The 19,980-nt window shown below is 35.7% G+C and overlaps 1 protein-coding gene across 5 annotated transcripts in view; it reads left to right on the forward strand.

Annotated features, from left to right (window-relative positions):
• LOC123529047 (uncharacterized) overlaps positions 1–19,980 on the forward strand; it is a 172,131-nt gene that overhangs the window by 84,154 nt on the left and 67,997 nt on the right. For all 5 annotated transcript variants that reach the window (XR_008366710.1, XM_045309232.2, XM_045309233.2 and 2 more), the window contains one exon: positions 10,213–10,379. Coding sequence is in view for 4 of the 5 variants with exons in the window: in XM_045309232.2 (XP_045165167.2) it covers positions 10,213–10,379 (167 nt within the window). In the remaining variant the exon portion in view is untranslated. The remainder of the gene's footprint in view (positions 1–10,212; positions 10,380–19,980) is intronic.

Below are 19,980 nucleotides of genomic sequence, written 5' to 3' on the forward strand. Positions count from 1 at the left end.
TTTATTGTAACTTTTTCATTACTAGTCGTAGGGAAAAATCGAGACCACTTTTCTGTAGTACAACAAACATGCTAAATCCAATTTTGAGGTGTATTTTGACCAGTCTCTTCCTGATAAAGATTTTTGTGTGGACTTGCAATTTTTTTTTTTTTTTTTTTTTTTTTAAAGATTAACTTCCCTTAGTTGTTACTATAAATAACTTATATTGTAACATTTTTGGGGGCAATGCCCCCAGATTTAACAAACCGTCTTTTAATTTTCTTGTCGAGCTTATGACCAAACTGACAACACACAGAAAACAAGTTCCAATGTATTTATCAAACATAACTTTCATATTGCATTTTACAACTATATTTTCGATCCAGATATGATTAAATAGATCTACAGATTTTATATCAACAACAGTATGTGAAGAAAACTAAACTGCATGATAAATATAAATTATAGTAGATCTTCTTAAGCGTAAGAATAATAGACGCTTGATTTGATCACGTGATCGATTCTGAAACCGACACTTGTTTTGATCATGTGACCTATTCTGAAATCCAATAACTAGATTCAATACGCTCAAAAAATGTGTTCATGATTCTGCGTGAAAATAGCAAATACTAAGGAATTGCAACGCCACTGATAAGCCGATAGATTATTGATTTTTTCATCACCGTGCCTCGACACTGTTGTGGATGTGTTTTATGGAGAAACTTGATCAGTTTGCGGCGATCAGTACCGTTTATCAGTAGGCGAATCTACAAATATGCGGCAACATCCTATAGATCCCGATTCGCAATCTGTTAAAATATCTTTTCTGTGCAAGTGTTATTTCTAAAATATTATTTCAGAAAATAGAGTGCTGAAATGAAAAACATTTCGCATGTCTAAGACAATATTTTCAAGAGATTGTTATTTATAAAAATTAATACCATGTAAAAGATAATAATAAAAATAAAGTAAAAAAAACAGTGGTTTACTTGAAATAGAATAGGTAGAAAAATTCATTACTTATTCGTCAGTTTGAATTTATGACTTATTTGGTTCGGGGGGAGGGGGGAGTGAATTCATTTGACAGTTTGATTTTTTTGTAATTATTATCTCATCTTATAGTCGTCAGTAGATTTTTTCTCTCATTGTTCGAATTCGTAAAATCAACTATGAACAGATTACTTCTGTTTTACACCAACTATTAAGAACATTTTAAAGCTTAAAGGCATATTTATGTACTTGGTCGGACCGACCTTATTCGTGATTGTTTATTATGTATGATTAGATATTTTGATCTCGAAATCGGCTACAATCGTTAATCAAAATGTCTTGTCCACAGAAGTTGCATAAAAATAATTGAAATTCAAATAGTTACTAAAATTTAATACACTATTGCACGGTGCATATCCATATCGGCGGACTCTGTGCGAAATATGCTTTATCGGCGGTTTCTTGCGTCGGCACCGGCGATTCTTTGCTATAAACAGGTTGGCAGTTATAAAAAGTCAGATAACCACACCAAATTAATTAAGCTATAGTGTTTCCAGATACTCATTAGCCTAGAGCCTCTCTGTGTGTAATGCTGAGAGCCTGCCTGTGCATAAAGAAAAAAAAACTGGTATGCAGAGAGACCGCCGGTGCCACGACAAAACCGAAAGTAAGTGGTTTTGAAAAATTCCATTTACATTTCGGCCTATTTATCTTTATTATTTGGAAGAATATGGTTAAAGACTGTGGAAAAAGTCGGGCTAGTGTTCCATGTCAGTACACCATCAACAAATTTCATCGAGTTGCGAGCAAAATCGCTGATAATTAAAAAGTAAACACTATAAAATATAGAAAAGACAATCTTATGTTCCGCGCTCTTATCTACTTATTTTGAGCGGGCAAATCAGGAGAGATACTTTTTTTTACTTTTTCATGAAATCCGACCTCACAATAGGGCCAATAGAAACGCGTTTATTCTGGAAAAGTACAGCATTTCCCGAACTAAACATGTGCCCTATTCTTTAGTCTAAAGATCAGAACAATATGTATATATGTGTTTAACATAATTATAATGTTCGGGAAATCCTTGAAAAAGGACCGAAGAAAACATTTATTCCCAGGTTTTGATTTAAAAAAAACGCCATGTACGCTGATCAAACTTGTATTTATCTGCAGGAAAATTATCGTTTAACGTAAAAAGTGCGCTAAATACTGTTATAATTGCGTGTACATATACGAACTTCATCATTTTTCAGATCGAGTAATTTTTGATATGGGAGGTATTCCACCACTCCGCGATGATAACTTGCCACAGGTGCCCGTTATATTTTGGCCCCATTTTCTTGGTAACTATCCCTGCAGATATACATTTATGTTACCAGTTTAATGTATTTCATCTATCTGAGGGTGCAAATGGATTCTGATGGTGATATTCGAAGGCAGAACCACCAGAAATCTTGTTCTTTTTCCACGGGCATTTCGTATCCTAGTTAACTCGAACCTAACTGTATACGCCAATTCGGTAAGTTTATTGATATGACGAAACACGGTTTTCAGAGTGTTTAATGTATTTCTTTTATCATGATATTGATAGTTTGAAATACAGGTGTATATTAAATAACCTAAAATTGAAAAAGACAATGTTATTTTGATCAACAAACATAACAAACAATATGAATAACAATATCATCATATATCATTTATGTTTTTAAGAAAACAGTAACTGAATTTTAGCAATAGTTGGAATGGAAGAAAGGCATATCTATAAAAATATTTTTACAGGTGTTTGTGTGTTAACTAATGCCCACTCCTTATTAAAATGATACTTATTTGTTACAAAAACATTCCTGAATTTTTTAATTGATAAGTATTGTACACATTAGAAAACATAGCCTAGATTTTTTCAATGTCAGTTCAAGGAAATCCTGTTCCTTTAAACTTTCACATATTGGAATATTTTGACTTTCTTTCCAAACTTTTATAAAGTGTTACAAGGTTTGCCTGTTTCTGTTAGACTGTCAAGAACACATGATGTCTGGACATAAAGTGCAAACAGAAATATTGAAGAAATTGAAATGCATTGTATAGCTTTATCTTTTTCATTTTATCAAACCCGGTAATGAAAGGTTTTTGTTTGTCCATGAACAGCTGCAATTGAACAAGACTAGATTTTTTATCTTTACCTTTTGAACAAAATATAGAAGTGTACTGAACACAAAGTTAATAAATTTCATTGCTGTGCACTCTTAAAGTTGTGACCACTCCATTTCTTGCCACATACAAGTGCATTACATAATGCCTGCATGTACTTCCCTGACATGAATGGGTTACATCAAGTCTTGAAACTGCAAAGCATTGCCCCCATCAGTCCTCTCAGTACTTTGATTATAACTGACCCTAGGGAAAAAGCAAGACCACTTTTCTGTGGTACAGCATAGATGTTACTCTCCAGTTTTAGGTGTATTTTATTAATTTTATTATATATAAGGTATCTCTACCTAGTAAGGAGTTTTTTTGTGGACTTTAAAAAACAAAAGACTTACAATGATTACTAAACAACCACAAAATTAACATTCCATTTGCAAATACAGCTGCTAGAGTAAAGAAATTTGCTTTGACGGGCATATATTGTGACATTCTGGCACTCTTGTTCCCTGTTAGCTTTCCATTCCTTCTTTTTACAGTAGCCATATAGAAAAACATCATAGTTACTCTTCATGAAAATTAATAAAATTTAGCAGTAAACCACCTCACTACTGACTTATTCTTTCTTCCACATCTTAAAACCCCTGATGCGGACCACATCCTTCAATTATGATATGCCCGGTGGGGGGATTAGCCATGTCTGACATGGCTCTTGTTATGATTTTTGAGTGGAATTTATGTGCCTTATGATTTTTAGCTTGACTATTCAATAAATAAGTGGAGCTATCCTACTCACCACGGTGTTCACATTTTGACAAAGTCTTTTGAGATAAAGCTTTGAAACTTTCAACACTTGTGTACCATCACCATGTTCAGTTAGAGTACATAACTCCATCAAGGATTTTGGCTGAGTTATGGCCCCTTTTAACTTATAAATCTTAGTTATGTTTTTCCTACCAGTTTACGTTTTGTTAGGTTTTTTTCTGGAGCAGCTGTGTGCAAGTCTGAAGACAAAGATTGATGGAACACTTGGAGTGTCTGAATGTTCTGTATTTTATTGTACCCCCCCCCCGACAACAAAGTTGTAAGAGGGGGTATACTGGTTTCAGGTTGTCTGTCTGTCTGTTTGTCTGTCCATCTGTCTGTCTGTCCGTCTGGCCGTCTGTCCGTAGACACAGTCTTGTGCACAACATCTTTCCTTATCCCCTTGACAGAATTTAATGAAACTTCACACAAGTGATCAGTACCAACAGTAGTTGTGCATGGGGCATGTTAGGTTCTTTTAGAAAAAAAAATTGCAGAGTTATGGGACTTTGTTTTTTTGTTACTATACTATATACATAGACACAATCTTGTGCACACCATCTCTCCTCATCCCCTTGACACAATATAATGAAACTTCACACAAGTGATCAGTACCAACAGTAGTTGTGCATGGGGCATGTAAGGTTCTTTTAAAACAAAAATTTGCAGAGTTATGGGACTTTGTTTTTTTTGTTACTATACTATATACATAGACACAATCTTGTGCACACCATCTCTCCTCATCCCCTTGACACAATTTAATGAAACTTCACACAAGTGATCAGTACCAACAGTAGTTGTGCATGGGGCATGTTAGGTTCTTTTAGAAAACAAAATTGCAGAGTTATGGGACTTGGTTTTTTTTTGTTACTATACTATATACATAGATACAATCTTGTGCACACCATCTCTCCTCATCCCCTTGACACAATTTAATGAAACTTCACACAAGTGATCAGTAACAACAGTAGTTGTGCATGGGGCATGTTAGGTTCTTTCAGAAAAAAAAATGCAGAGTTATGGGACTTTGTTTTTTTGTTACAATACTATATACATAGACACAATCTTGTGCGCACCATCTCTCCTCATCCCCTTGACACAATTTAATGAAACTTCATGCAAGTGATCAGTACCAACAGTAGTTGTGCATGGGGCATGTTAGGTTCTTTCAGGGACAAAAATTGCAGAGCTTTGGGACTTTGTTTCTTGTTAACATACTATGTACATGAAGTCTGCATATGCAATCTTGTGCGTGCCTAATCTACCAAACCCTTACACACAATTTAATGAAACTTCACACAAGTGATCAGTACCAACCCTAGTTGTGCATGGTGCATGTTACATTCTTTTAGATAAATATTCTGCATAGTTATGGGACTTTGTTTTTTGTTACTATACTGTATACATACAGTCTATATACATACAGTCCACATAATTATGCAATCTTGTGTGCGTCAGATTGCAATGTACTGTACATGTCAGTGCATGCAGGGGGTACATTCATCACCTTTAGTGATAGCTCTAGTTTTTCCTGAATTTCTAACAACAGTAACACTGTTTATTTTATTATGGAACACCAATGATAAAGTATATGTTAATTTAGAAATTTCCAACGTGGGTGACCACTGATCTAATGGAACACCATTTAAATTCAGAACTCCCTATATAGAAAAAATACGCAACATCATTTAAATGATTGGTCAACAAGTGATAGCATCTTAGTGCTTGAGCTTGATTACTCTTAAGGGTATTGAATAATCAGTGACATAATTTTGACACCTATATGTTACTTGAAAGGAAAGACTGTAAGATGCCAACTGAAAAACAATTTTGGCTTATAATGTACATAAAATTTAATCTGATAGATCCTTTTGAAAGTGAGAACATGAAGAAATTGTAATCTCTTTCTATCTTGAGAACTTTAAGGAAATATGTAATTATACAATAAAAGATTTATGACAATTAAATATTTTAAACATCTTGAAGGATTTTGATGAAGTTTTGCTGCATAATAGTTCCAATGTTGAGCTCGGCTTCAGCTCAGAGATCCGTAACAGTATATAAACATGTCTGAAGCTGCAATTGTTTTAAGCTAACCAAAAAATATACCAAGTTTGAATTTGATTAAATAGTGTTTCCTATCCTATGCATTGTGTCAAGTTAAGATATATTCAGATTTCCATTGAACTTGCAGAGATACTTTTGAAATGTCATTATTCAAAATATGGAATCCAAACATGAAGTGTCAGCAGCATACAGGTGAGCCACTTTTTAGTCCCCTAACACTGGAAGGGAATAATAAATAGGAATGCCCTCCATCCATCCGTCTGTCTGTACCTCTATCTATCTGCAAATCTGGATCATGCGATAACTCAAAAAGTATTCAAGGTATTTCATAAAACTTGGTATGTGAATAAAGGGTAATATGTAGTTTATGCACATACATGACTTATGCTTGTAGGTCAAAGGTCACTGTTGAAGGTAAAATAAAAATAGTATCTGCTCTTACTGTTATATGCATTGATGGATTAGCGATCTTATAAGTGCTACACACAAATATTCACCATGATAAGACAATGTATGAATCCATGATCTATGCTTGTCAGTTAAAGGTCAGGGTCATTGTTCAAGGTCAAGTAAAAATTTGTTTCAGCTTGATTACTTTTAATTGCATTGGGTTTTTTTAGTACTTAGCTCAGAAATGTTCCCATGATTAGACTATGTGTCATACACATGACCCATGGTTGTCAGTCAAAGGTCAAGGTCACTATTGAAGGTCAAGTAAAAAATGATTTTCAGCGGTAGATGACTTCTGTATTGTCACTGCAATACTCGGTCACTTGTTTTATGGATGTGTGTTGAGTTACAAAATGAAATATATTTTAAAGAACAGACTTATAAAATACAATATTCAGAATGTATGTTATTAGAATATTCAAGGATAATGCTGACTTATTCTCCCATACATACATTTGACTTGAAAGCCTTAGTAGTATACCTCAAGCCAAATATAAGGTTGCCATATGACATATAATTGTGTTGATGTGATGTAAAACCCAACCAAAAAAAAAAGAAAGAAAAACATATCCAAAGGTTTTAGGACAAGATAGGGTTGGGGAGAGGTTTTGAATCATATTTATGATAGCTGTATTTATATTTGTGCTTTATAATTATAATGCCTGCAGGCACTGTATAGTCCAATTTCTTGGAGACAATTAAAGTTTTTTATTGATATGTCCCCCCATACTTGGATTCAGTATTATTATATTTTCTGGTCCTTTGGGATCGTGGAGTCTATTCAGTTGAGGTGTAATGGAATTCTGTTAACCTCTCATGAATAGACTCAAACAAACCTAGTCTGCTGTTATTCTGCTTGGTTGCATTCTTTGCTTCAAAAGGAACTTTTTAGAGATTTTATTACACTAGCTGTTGCAACGCTGTAGCACTCTTGTTAAGTCTTCGAAAATTCTTCTAAGAACTTCCTGTTATGACATAATTATGCAAAAAATAAAGATATAAAATTGTCTTGTAATTTCTTCAAGCTTAAATGTCATTAATATAAATTTGTTTTGGCAATGAAGAACCCTGAATTACTGAAAAATTAATGTTATTGTTGAAGTTGATGCTTTGCTAACAACAGTTATTGCATCTGTCATCATTAGAGTTTGTGAATTATTTACGAGGAGTTTGATGGCTTCATTGTTGGTTAATCAACAATTTATAACTATATCCATCATTATTTTAACTCTTTCCAATTTGATGTATCTTAATATGCATGCCTAACAACATTCACATTCTTTACCAGTCTTTTGTCTAAAAAGTGCTTCATTTGGCAAGTATTTCTTAGAAAATGTTGATTATAGATCTTGCAGATGTATTTTATGTCAGATACTCCCCTTTTAAGAAGTTAAACATGTTCTTCTTCTTCCTTCATATTGAGTATTGTCGAAGATTGAAAATGCTCAAGAGGAATTACAGATCTTCTGCCAAAATAATACTTGCATATGATTTTTGTATACATAATATAAAATAGACTGCATTGCACAAGGCTGGTAGCCAACATTGTCTTTGACTATAGAAGATATATATACAAAGAACTCCATGTATTTGGATTAAATCAATAGTGTAAGAGCTTAATGTATATCGGTGGTTCTACTCCGGTGCCCGCTGGTGATGGAATAATGCACGGAGGGAGACCTGGGGTCTTCCTCCACCATCAAAGCTGGAAAGTCACCATATTATGACCTATAATTGTGTCGGTGCGACGTTAAACCTAACAAAAAAACAAAAAACAAATCAGTATGCCACCACCCTTACATAGAAGAAGACGTTGTATTGGCATGCAGTATGTTTTGTGAAAAATATTCCTTTTAGGCAGTGGATGATGGTAACTCTAACATTCTTGTTAAATTTTTGGCAATTTTACATTGTTCATTTTTGAAAAAACTAGAAGGCATGTGTCATCAATAACTATAGCAAGCTATGCAACAAAAGATTTTCATATTATTTTGAAGCATCAAATCACACTAGGTAACCAGATATGTCCGGCGCAAGATGCTATGTTGAAAACGTCTCCAAATGAAAACCAGTACATCGTATACTAAACCGTTAAATACATACAGCAAAATCTATTAGATATCATTTATCCTGTGCCAAACATCGCCTTTTTCCATGCATATGATGGTGTATTTCAAACTTAAAAATCTTCACTAAAACACTGATTTAGACATTATGATTTTGAAGGATGACAGGGAAAAGGTTGATAAATATAGTCCATATTAAGATATTGGCCTTGTTTTGCAATATTTGCAAAGAAATGTGGCTATAAACTTTAAATTTGCTGAAATTGGCATAAAGTTTCACATTTAACTTTGGGGTTTTTGTTTAAAATGGCATCTTTTCAGGATTTTAAATCGGCTTTGGAAACTTCATTTATTACGTGTTCAGACTAGTAAGGTGATTTTACTGGTTAATTGTTTTTATAGACCGATATAAGGAGAATTCTAACACCACTAAAGTTTTCAGATCAATGTATCAATCCTGCGCCAAACATAGCATCCTGCGCCGAACATATCCGGTTACCTAGTGTGAAAAAACATAGCTACCAGAGAGCATGGTCAGTTTTCCCTATATGTACATACATTTTCCTTTGGTAGCTCTCTCCCCAAATTTGTTCTTAGCTTTTTAAATTGTCAAAATACATGACCACTTAGTCCAGAGGCTGTGCTTGATTTTCCCTGTATATGTAAAAATGGAATTTTAAAAACCTTCTGATCAGTGCAATTCAATTCAATATTCATTTATTGTCGGTAAACATAATAATAACATTACAAACATAAGCTATGTTACATAGCTTTGAACATTCTAATTTCTAAGTAAATTCACAGAAATGTTTTTTGAGTTACCAACAAGGTTCAAATTCTGATTCCTCAAAAACTATTTACATGAAAATTAAAGAAACCTTGTTAAACCTGTTGGTTGGATTTTGAAGTATTTTTTGGACATAAATGATGACAATTTATGAAGAGTATTCATAATATTCTTACATGTCAAAAAAAAAAAAACAAGACCACCAGATCTGAAAATAGGAAAGTCTTCAAATACCAGCCACTCAAATTTTACAGAATTTTGTAGAAATATTTCTTGAATGAACATTGCTCAAATTGTTAAAAGCCATCTTAGTTTGTCAGAAAAAAAGTATGACTGCTCAGGTACGCTCCTCTGAATCAGCAGGCCAGTGTTATTCGTCTCCTTGTACCTACTCTGGTGAGTAATATTGCGTTTCATGGACATTTTGTTAGGACTTCATAATATATAACTTTCTATCAAGCAATTTCAACAGTCGTGTGTCATACAATGTTTACATCACTCCTGTATTTCTGTTGTATTAAAAGAATCTTGAAGAAATGAAACAGAAAAAATACACAGCTGCAATATTTTATCCTGTAGCCTGTATATATAGGTTTATTAACTTGTCTTGGAAGTGATGGTTCAAATCGCTGTGCCAGTTAAGTAGATTCCTCGTTGTAAATTTGTTCAGAGATACTTTCACATTTGAGCTGAACCATGAGAAAACCAGCATCCGCGCAGTCTGGTCCGGATCCATGCTGTCCACTTTCAAAGCCTATTGCAATTAGAGAAACCATTAGCACACAGCATGGATCCTGATCAGACTGCGCAGATGCCAGACAAATTGTGATTGATGTCAGTGAAAGAACAAATGGTTTGATTACTTCATTTCATATCAGTGTAAGTTTTCAAAACCTTTTATCAAAGATGTTTTATGTTCTATTTTAGACAAACCAATTGTCCGCAAGCAGGTGGTGATGAAAATTAATTTTACTGTAGTTGGCTCAATGGTAGAGGTAAAGTTTGGTCCAGTGCAGGAAGATATGACGTACAGGGTTTGCCTTAGTCCAGTGTCTAAAGATTATGAATGCTACAGCAATGAAGTTGCACAACAGGTATACATTGGTTTTATTAGCTCACCTGTCACAAAGTGACAAGGTGAGCTTTTGTGATTGCGCAGCGTCCGTTGTCCGTGCATGCGTCCGTCCGTAAACTTTTGCTTGTGACCATTCTAGAGGTCACATTTTTCATGGGATCTTTATGAAAGTTGGTCAGAATGTTTATCTTGATGATACCTAGTTCAAGTTCGAAACTGGGTCACGTGCGGTCAAAAACTAGGTCAGTAGGTCTAAAAATAGAAAAACCTTGTGACCTCTCTAGAGGCCATATTTTTCACAAGATCTTCATGAAAATTGGTCAGAATGTTTACCTTGATGATATCTAGGTCAAGTTCGAAACAGAGTCACGTGAGGTCAAAAACTAGGTCAGTAGGTCTAAAAATAGAAAAACCTTGTGACCTCTCTGGAGGCCATATATTTCACAAGATCTTCATGAAAATTGGTCAGAATGTTCATCTTGATGATATCTAGGTCAAGATTGAAACTGGGTCATGTGCCATCAAAAACTAGGTTGTAGGTCAAATAATAGAAAAAAACCTTGTGACCTCTCTAAAGGCCATATTTTTCATGGGATCTGTATGAAAGTTGGTCTGAATATTCATCTTGATGATATCTAGATCAAGTTCGAAACTGTGTCACGTGCGGTCAAAAACTAGGACAGTAGGTCTAAAAATAGAAAAACCTTGTGACCTCTCTAGAGGCCATACTTGTGAATGGATCTTCATAAAAATTTGTCAGAATGTTCATCTTGATGATATCTAGGTCAAGTTAGAAAGTGAGTCACATGCTGTCTAAAAGTAGGTCAGTATGACAATGAAAAAACCTTGTGACCTCTCTAGAGGCCATATTTTTCATTGGATCTGTATGAAAGTTGGTCTGAATGTTTATCTTGATGATATATAGGTCAAGGTTGAAGCTGGGTCAACTGCAATCAAAAACTAGGTCAGTAGGTCTTAAAATAGAAAAACTTTGTGACCTCTCTAGAGGCCATACCCTTGAATGGATCTTCATGAAAATTGGTCAGAATGTTCACCTTGATGGTATCTAGGTCAAGTTCGAAACTGGGCCGTGTGCCATCAAAAACTAGGTGAGTAGGTCAAATGATAAAAAAACCTTTTGACCTCTATAGAGGCCATACTTTTGATGGGATCTATATCAAAGTTGTTCTGAATGTTCATCTTGATGATATCTAGGTCTAGTTTGAAATTGGGTCAACTGCAGTCAAAAACTAGGTCAGTAGGTCTAAAACTAGAAAAAAATTTTGACCTCTCTAGAGGCCATATTTTTCAATGGATCTTCATGAAAATTGGTCTGAATGTTCACCTTGATGATATCTAGGTCAGTTTCTAAACTGGGTTACATGCGGTCAAGAACTAGGCCAGTAAGTATGAAAATAGAAAAACCTTGTGACATCTCTAGAGGCCATATTTTTCAATAGATCTTCATGAAAATTAGTGAGAATTTTTACAGTTATGATATCTAGGTCAAGTTCAAAACAGGGTCATGTACCTTTGAAAACTAGGTCAATAGGTCAAATAATAGAAAAACCTTGTGACCTCTCTAGAGGCCATATTTTTCAATGGATCTTCATGAAAATTGGTCAGAATTTTTATCTTGATGATATCTAGGTCAGATTCAAAACTGGGTCACATGAGCTCAAAAACTAGGTCACTATGTCAAATGATAGAAAAAACGACATCATACTCGAAACTTGGTCATGTGGGAACAGGTGAGCGATTCAGGACCATCATGGTCCTCTTGTTATTATTCAGGTCCCTTGACATGTTTTAGCTCACCTGAGCACAAAGTGCTCAAGGTGAGCTTTTGTGATGGCCCTGGATCCGTCGTCCGTCGTCATCCGTCGTCGTCAACAATTTGACTGTTAACACTCTAGAGGTCACATTTTGGCCCAATCTTAATGAAACTTGGTCAGAATGTTACCCTTGATAAAATCTTGGACGTGTTTGATATTGGATCATCTGGGGTCAAAAACTAGGTCACCAGGTCAAACCAAAGGAAAAGCTTGTTAACACTCTGGAGGTCACAATTTTGGCCCAATCTTATTGAAACTTGATCAGAATGTTACCCTCAATAAAATCTTGGACGAATTTGATATTTGGTCATCTCGGGTCAAAAACTAAGTCACCAGGTCAAATCAAAGGAAAAATTTGTTAACACTGTAGAGGCCACATTTATGACCTTATCTTCATGACACTGACCAATTTTAACCTTGATGATCTTTAGGTCCAGTTTGAATCTGGGTCATGTAGGGTTAAAAACTAGGTCACCAGGTCAAATCAAAGGAAAAGCTAGTTAACACTCTAGAGGTCACATTTATGACCATATCTTAATGAAACTTGGTCAGAATGTTAATCTTGATGATCTTTAGGTCAAGATTAAATCTGGGTCAGGTGGAGTCAAAAACTAGGTCACTTGATCAAATCAAAGGAAAAGCTTGTTAACACTCTAGAGGCCACATTTATGACTTTATTTTCATGAAACTTAGTCAGAATGTTAATCTTGATGATCTTTAGGTCAAGTTTGAATCTGGGTCTTGTGGGGTCAAAATCTAGGTCACTGGGTCAAATCAAAGAAAAAGTTAGTTAGCACTTTGGAGGCCATATTTATGACCATATATTAATGAAACTTGGTTGGAATGTTAATCTTGATGATCTTTAGACCAATTTTAAATCTGGGTCAGATAGGGTCAAAAACTAGGTCACCAGGTCAAATCAAAGGAAAAGCTAGTTAACACTGTGTAAGCCACATTTAAGACCATATCTTAATGAAACTTGGTCAGAATGTTAATGTTGATGTCTTTAGGTCAAGTGTAAATCGAGGTCAGGTGGGGTCAAAAACTAGGTCACCAGGTCAAATCAAAGGAAAAGCTTGTTAACACTCTAGAGGCCATATTTATGACTGTATCTTCATGAAACTTGGTCAGAATGTTAACCTTGATAATCTTAAGGTCAAGTTCGAATCTGGGTCATGTGGGATCAAAAACTAGGTCACCAGGTCAAATCAAAGGAAAAGCTAGTTAACACTCGAGATGCCACATTTATGACCATATCTTAATGAAACTTGGTCGGAATGTTAATCTTGATGATCTTTAGGTCAATAGGTCAGGTGAGCGATACAGGGCCTTCATGGCCCTCTTGTTTTTATCATGTCATTTTAACCTTTACCCTGCTAAATTTCTTAAATGGACTGGTCATTCAATTTGGACAGTACCACTTAGATTTCAAAGGGGCGTTCACTGAAAGTTTACTGACTGAATAGCGAATAGTGCAGACCATTATCAGCCTGCACGGAAAATTACTGACTGAATAGCAAACAGTGCAGACAGTGATCAGCCTGCACAGAGGTGCAGGCTGATCTTGGTCTGCACTGGTTGCATAGACAAAATTACTTGCCACCAGCAGGCTAAAGGTTAACGAACAAAGTTAACAAAGTGGTCAAGATGAGCTTAATAATAAGTGTGACTGCTAGAGTGACTGTCCATCATGTCTCATCAACTATTTTCACTAGATGGCCTCTCCCTGTGGTCATGGAGCTAAGGAGGCTGACTTTGAACCCCTTTCTCTTTTCTGATGTAGGTTTGAAACCTTGCATGGGTGTAGAATTCTTCATGTGAGGAATTCATCAAAGGATGAAGGTTGGTGGTTCTAACCAGGTACCCTTCCATGCCTTAAACAGTTCTCTGAAGGGCACCTGGGGGTCATCCTCTATCATGTCACTATATGACCTTTAAATTGTTCTGGTATAACCCAACAAAAGCTATTGGCAACCGTCTAGATGTCACAATGTGGGCCTAATATTCATGGAACTTAGTCATAATCTTAGTTTACCTTTCATTCCAAAAGGATTTGATCATGGATCATCTGGAGTCAAAAACCAGGTCATTAGAATAAAAAATATAAAAATCTTGTTAAACAGGCAAGAACTCACATTTTTTAGGTGATCTTCATGAAAACATGTTAGTATTAGGGCTTCGAAAATTTTGAAAGTTTAGTCGGTCCGAAATCGCGTCCTACTGTAAAAGTAGAAATTTTTGCGAGGGTTTAATTTTGCTATTTTCACGAGGCCCAACATCTCGCGAAAATTAATCCTCATGTAAATATTCTTAAGTATGATACCATTTATACAATTTCGAAAATAAAAAACCTCACGAACATTATCAAAATTTCAAATCGTGAAATTTTTACCTAGCGAAAATATGTGCTTTTACAGTACTACATGTCACATTGACACTACCCCACCCTACGACACCATATTATAAACACATATAATACTTGTAAAACATAGAGTAAAAAAATTAGTTGAAGCTACCATTCAATGAAAAGGGCCATTCAGTTTTATATGTAATCGTTTGTTTTAATTTTGATGTTTTTCCGAGAAAATACTTGCGAGGATAAAATTTCCAAGGCATTGTTTTCCTAGCACCATGTTACCTAACTACATCTTTCATGAACTGCTTGATGGATTAAGACAAAGACTGTGACTCAATGCAGACATGGAGCGCCGGTATAAATTACAGACTCCGGTATATACCGGATTAACTAAATTTGAAGAAAAATATCTTAAATGTATATATTTTGAAACCATGGTGATACTAACCCTAACCATTAGTCAGTATATTATGCATATTATACACTAAATGCGTGCGGACATGCAAAAACATGCATATTTTTGCCGTGCGCTACAGTTGATAATCATTTTCAGCATTGCGCAGAAGACCGCTCCAACTCTGCAATGAGTTACATCGGAAGACAAAACATGACCTGTAGCAGCTTTGTATGATTTGCTGTCAACTTTGCTGAAAGGTTCTGCTTTCTGCTACAGCAAAAAATAGAAGAAAAAAACTTCAAAACTTCAAATGATTTCCTCTCATAAACCACTTGATGGATCTTCACCAGATTTGGTCTGAAGCATCTCTCTACTGACAATTGTCAAATTTGTTCCAATGCTTCTACTTGTGCTGCTTTTAGGGGCTGTCACCATAAAAAACAAACAATAGAAGAAACTTTTAATGGACTGCATAATATGTCAGCAAACTAGTTAAGAAGCAAGGTCTAAATGTGACAGTCCTCCTCAGATGAGTTACTTAAAGGTAGTTCAAATTATTCAGATTTTTAAGAAAAAAAATATGGCTATTATGGAGTCTGTATTATTGAAGACAGTCATATGACACACAGCTCATAACCTCAGGGCAGCATCAAAGGTGTACGCAGGCAAGCAACCCTCAGGGCAGCATCAGAGGTGTTAGAAGGCAAGCAAACCTCAGGGCAGCATCAGAGGTGGTAGAAGGTAAGCAACAGGGCAGCATCAGAGGTGTTAGAAGTTGAGCAAACCTCAACAGGGTAGCATCGCCAACCTCTGGGCAGCATCTGTTTTTTTTTATCAGGTAAGCAACAGGGTAGGCAGGCAAACAATAGGGCAGCATCAGAGGTTTTAGAAGAAAAGGAAACAATAGGGCAGCATCAGAGGTGTTAGAAAGCAAGCAAACAATAGGGCAGCATCAGAGGTGTTAGAAAGCAAGCAAACAATAGGGCAACATCAGAGGTGTTAGAAAGCAAGCAAACAATAGGGCAGCATCAGAGGTGTTAGAAAGCAAGCAAACAATAGGGCAGCATCAGAGGTGTTAGAAAGCAAGCAAACAATAGGGCAACATCAGAGGTGTTAGAAAGCAAGCAAACAATAGGGCAGCATCAGAGGTGTTAGAAAGCAAGCAAACAAGGGCAGCATCAGAGGTGTTAGAAAGCAAGCAAACAATAGGGCAACATCAGAGGTGTTAGAAAGCAAGCAAACAATAGGGCAGCATCAGAGGTGTTAGAAAGCAAGCAAACAATAGGGCAGCATCAGAGGTTTTAGAAGAAAAGGAAACAATAGGGCAGCATCAGAGGTGTTAGAAAGCAAGCAAACAATAGGGCAACATCAGAGGTGTTAGAAAGCAAGCAAACAATAGGGCAGCATCAGAGGTGTTAGAAAGCAAGCAAACAGTAGGGCAGCATCAGAGGTGTTAGAAGAAAAGGAAACAATAGGGCAGCATCAGAGGTGTTAGAAAGCAAGCAAACAATAGGGCAGCATCAGAGGTGTTAGAAAGCAAGCAAACAATAGGGCAGCATCAGAGGTGTTAGAAGAAAAGGAAACAATAGGGCAGCATCAGAGGTGTTAGAAAGCAAGCAAACAATAGGGCAGCATCAGAGGTGTTAGAAAGCAAGCAAACAATAGGGCAGCATCAGAGGTGTTAGAAGGCAAGCAAACAATAGGGCAGCATCAGAGGTGTTAGAAGGCCAGCAAACAATAGGGCAGCATCAGAAGTGTTAGAAGGCAAGCAAACAACAGGGCAGCATCAGAGGTGTTAAAGGCAAGCAAACAATGGGGCAGCATCATAGGTGTTAGAAGGCAAGCAAACAGTGGGCAGCATCAGAGGTGTTAGAAGGCAAGCAAACCTCAGGGTATTATCAGAGGTGTTAGAAGGCAAACAAACCACAGGGCTGCATCAGAGGTTTTAGAAGAAAGGGAAACAATAGGGCAGCATCAGAGGTGTTAGAAGGCCAGCAAACAGTAGGGCAACATCAGAGGTGTTAGAAGGCCAGCAAACAACAGGGCAACATCAGAGGTGTTAGAAGGCCAGCAAACAATAGGGCAGCATCAGAAGTGTTAGAAGGCAAGCAAACAACAGGGCAGCATCAGAGGTGTTAAAGGCAAGCAAACAATGGGGCAGCATCATAGGTGTTAGAAGGCAAGCAAACAGTGGGCAGCATCAGAGGTGTTAGAAGGCAAGCAAACCTAAGGGCATTATCAGAAGTGTTAAAGGCAAGCAAACAATGTCATTTAGTTCCACATCAGCAGCATACTACAGAATCCACAGCTCCATCTTAGCTAGATGCTTATTTTTAGGGGTGTCAGTAGGTCATTGGTCAAGGTCACAGTGACTTTGAGCTGGAGATCAGTTTTGGTAACATTTTGTTATGTTAACAGATGCACAGCAGAACTTTGTAATATTGGTGAATTTAATTTATAAATGTAACATTTACACTGTCGTTTTAAACACAGCTACTTGTATTGAAATGTTTCATGTGCACTGTTTTGAAATTGCTATAAATAGCCCCTTCTTGCCCCTCAAACGTCCTATAACCCTTTTAGAACTTAGCTCCTGGGTATTAAGATTTGGTGTTTTTGTCCCACTTGATAAAGTCTAAAATCCAGGATTTATCAGGGCTCTCATGTTTATAGTGATACAGAAACAACAGATAAGTGTATGGGAAATACTGCTGTAGTAGATTTAGCAATTGCATGATAAGCTAAATAAGTGTAGACTTTTCATTAATTTTCTGGATGATATAAGAACCAATTTCCTTCAGATTCTCGATTTTCTTGGAAGTTCGCAACTCATTAAAGGTGGTTAATCAGATTTTGGTCAACTTTCAGATTTTTTTAAAACTTTACCAACTGATAATTTACACTTATTTGTGTTTATCAAGTTCTTAATACACATCAGATTTTCACTGGAAGAATTTTTAAACTATGATTTTCCTATCCTGGTTGCCCAACCAAGATAGCGTTATTTTAGCATAAGTATAAATTTAATAAACATACACTGCCTAAGGAATGTTATGAATATAAGCACTACTGTATAAGAGTTGTAAAAGATTTGCATTGACAAGAACATATTTTGCCAAATTCATTAGAAATGCAAGTTTATAAAATTATTATTACCTCCCTTTGTCTATCTTGGTTGCGCAACCGAGATAGATTTAAAATAAATCAATTCCAAAGCTACACTTTGTTTCAAAACTTGCCTTTTGTTTCAGGTAGTTGTAATATTCCAATATATATCAAATGCAAATGTAAAACTAGAAATTATATTGAAATTAAAAGAAATAATCTACTTTTTAAACACTTTTGTATTAAAGGGAGATAATTACAAAATTTCTTAAGAAGTAATAAATCATACATTTCCAATAGGTATCTAACTTTATGTAATGGGTCTTTTTGTTCCTTAAATAAATCTCTAACAGAATATATAAATACTGAAAAATGTCAGAAAATGTTCCTCAAATGTGATTGACCACCTTTAAATGCAGACATGCTAAGAGAGAGTGTAGTACAGTTTATTTTTCTTGGAAAAAGCTGAAAGATGGGAGCATTTGCAATATCCTGGTAAATTAGCTGCCTGATCATCTTACAGCTGGGAGTAGCCTTAATTCTTTCTTAATTAACTTGCTAATTAAACAGTTCTATTGCCCGACTCAGACACTAGTCTCAGTTTCAGTCTGGTTTCTTTTTATCAACAAGATACTGTTGTGATTTTCAAGTTACCTAAAGATAGTTTGTGTTACTTAATTGTTGGTCTGACCATGATTGTTAAGTTGGTTAGTGTATTATAACACAGACCAAATGTTCCAGGTCAGTTACTAGTCAAGCTGCCTGCCTGTAGCAGTAGCAAATATATTTCAGGTTGCTTCTTTTTATAGGCCCATGTTTGAAAGAGCGGGGTGTATTATGTGAACACCTGTGAGGGGCGGTCAGCATCAAAAGCATGTCTGCTCTCTAAGTCAAACAGTTTTTGTCAGATTTTCATCAGAATTGCTGACAATTTTTGTGGGCGTAATATCCCGGCCATGTTTGATTGCAACCAATATTGCCCCAGGCACACTTGGATTATGGCCCTTGAATTGTTAAAAAAACTGAGAATTTAGCCTTCTCCGCTCTCTAAGTCGAACACTTTTCATCCGACTGGCATATTTTATGACAGTCTGGCATTCATGTTTTCTGACGATAATGGCAAGTGCAAAATACATAAATCCAATTACTACAACATGAAACAGTCCCACCGGAAACTGTTGCTAATTGTCTCATGAGCTTATCCCAATAATTAGTGGATACATGCGTTACAGCTTTTAAAAATTCTTCTTCATAAAGTATTATTTTTTAATTCCTACAAATTATTGCAGAAATTACAAATACCTGTCAGATTACAAACAAAACAAATCTTAAATAAGAATGTTTACAGTTACATTATTTGTATAAAAATACAGTGAAGAAGAGCTTTAAATGATGATGTTGTTAAGGTCTGTGTCTAGATAGAAACATTTTAAAATTGCTGACATAAATCTAAGCAAATCATAAAATAGTTATGTTCTTGCAAAGAGAGATAATTATTATTATTATTATGTACATTCAGAAATTAAATCGACAGTCCGTTATATTCAGTCAAATAACTGATAGATGCAACTTGTAAATTTCATAGTATGTTGCTGTTTGGTTGTCTCAAGTCATTATATCTTTTGAGTTGAATATCCATTCAGCATGTTGTGTAATGAGCATTTACCATCTTTCATGACATATTTCAGAAATAATATCCATTCAGCATGTTGTGTAATGAGCAGTTACCATCTTTCATGACATATTTCAGAAATAACTGTGGACATAAGCATTATTGTTGAATATCCATTCAGCATGTTGTGTAATCAGCAGTTGGCATCTTTCATGACATACAAGGGGGCTGTCAGAAAATATTCAGACTTTTTATGTTCATATCTTTCCACTTGCAGCAACCTATTATACATGAGCAAAAACTGCATTTTATTTA

The sequence above is a fragment of the Mercenaria mercenaria genome, chromosome 13 (assembly GCF_021730395.1).
Source record: "Mercenaria mercenaria strain notata chromosome 13, MADL_Memer_1, whole genome shotgun sequence".
Classification (NCBI taxonomy): Eukaryota; Metazoa; Mollusca; class Bivalvia; order Venerida; family Veneridae; genus Mercenaria; species Mercenaria mercenaria.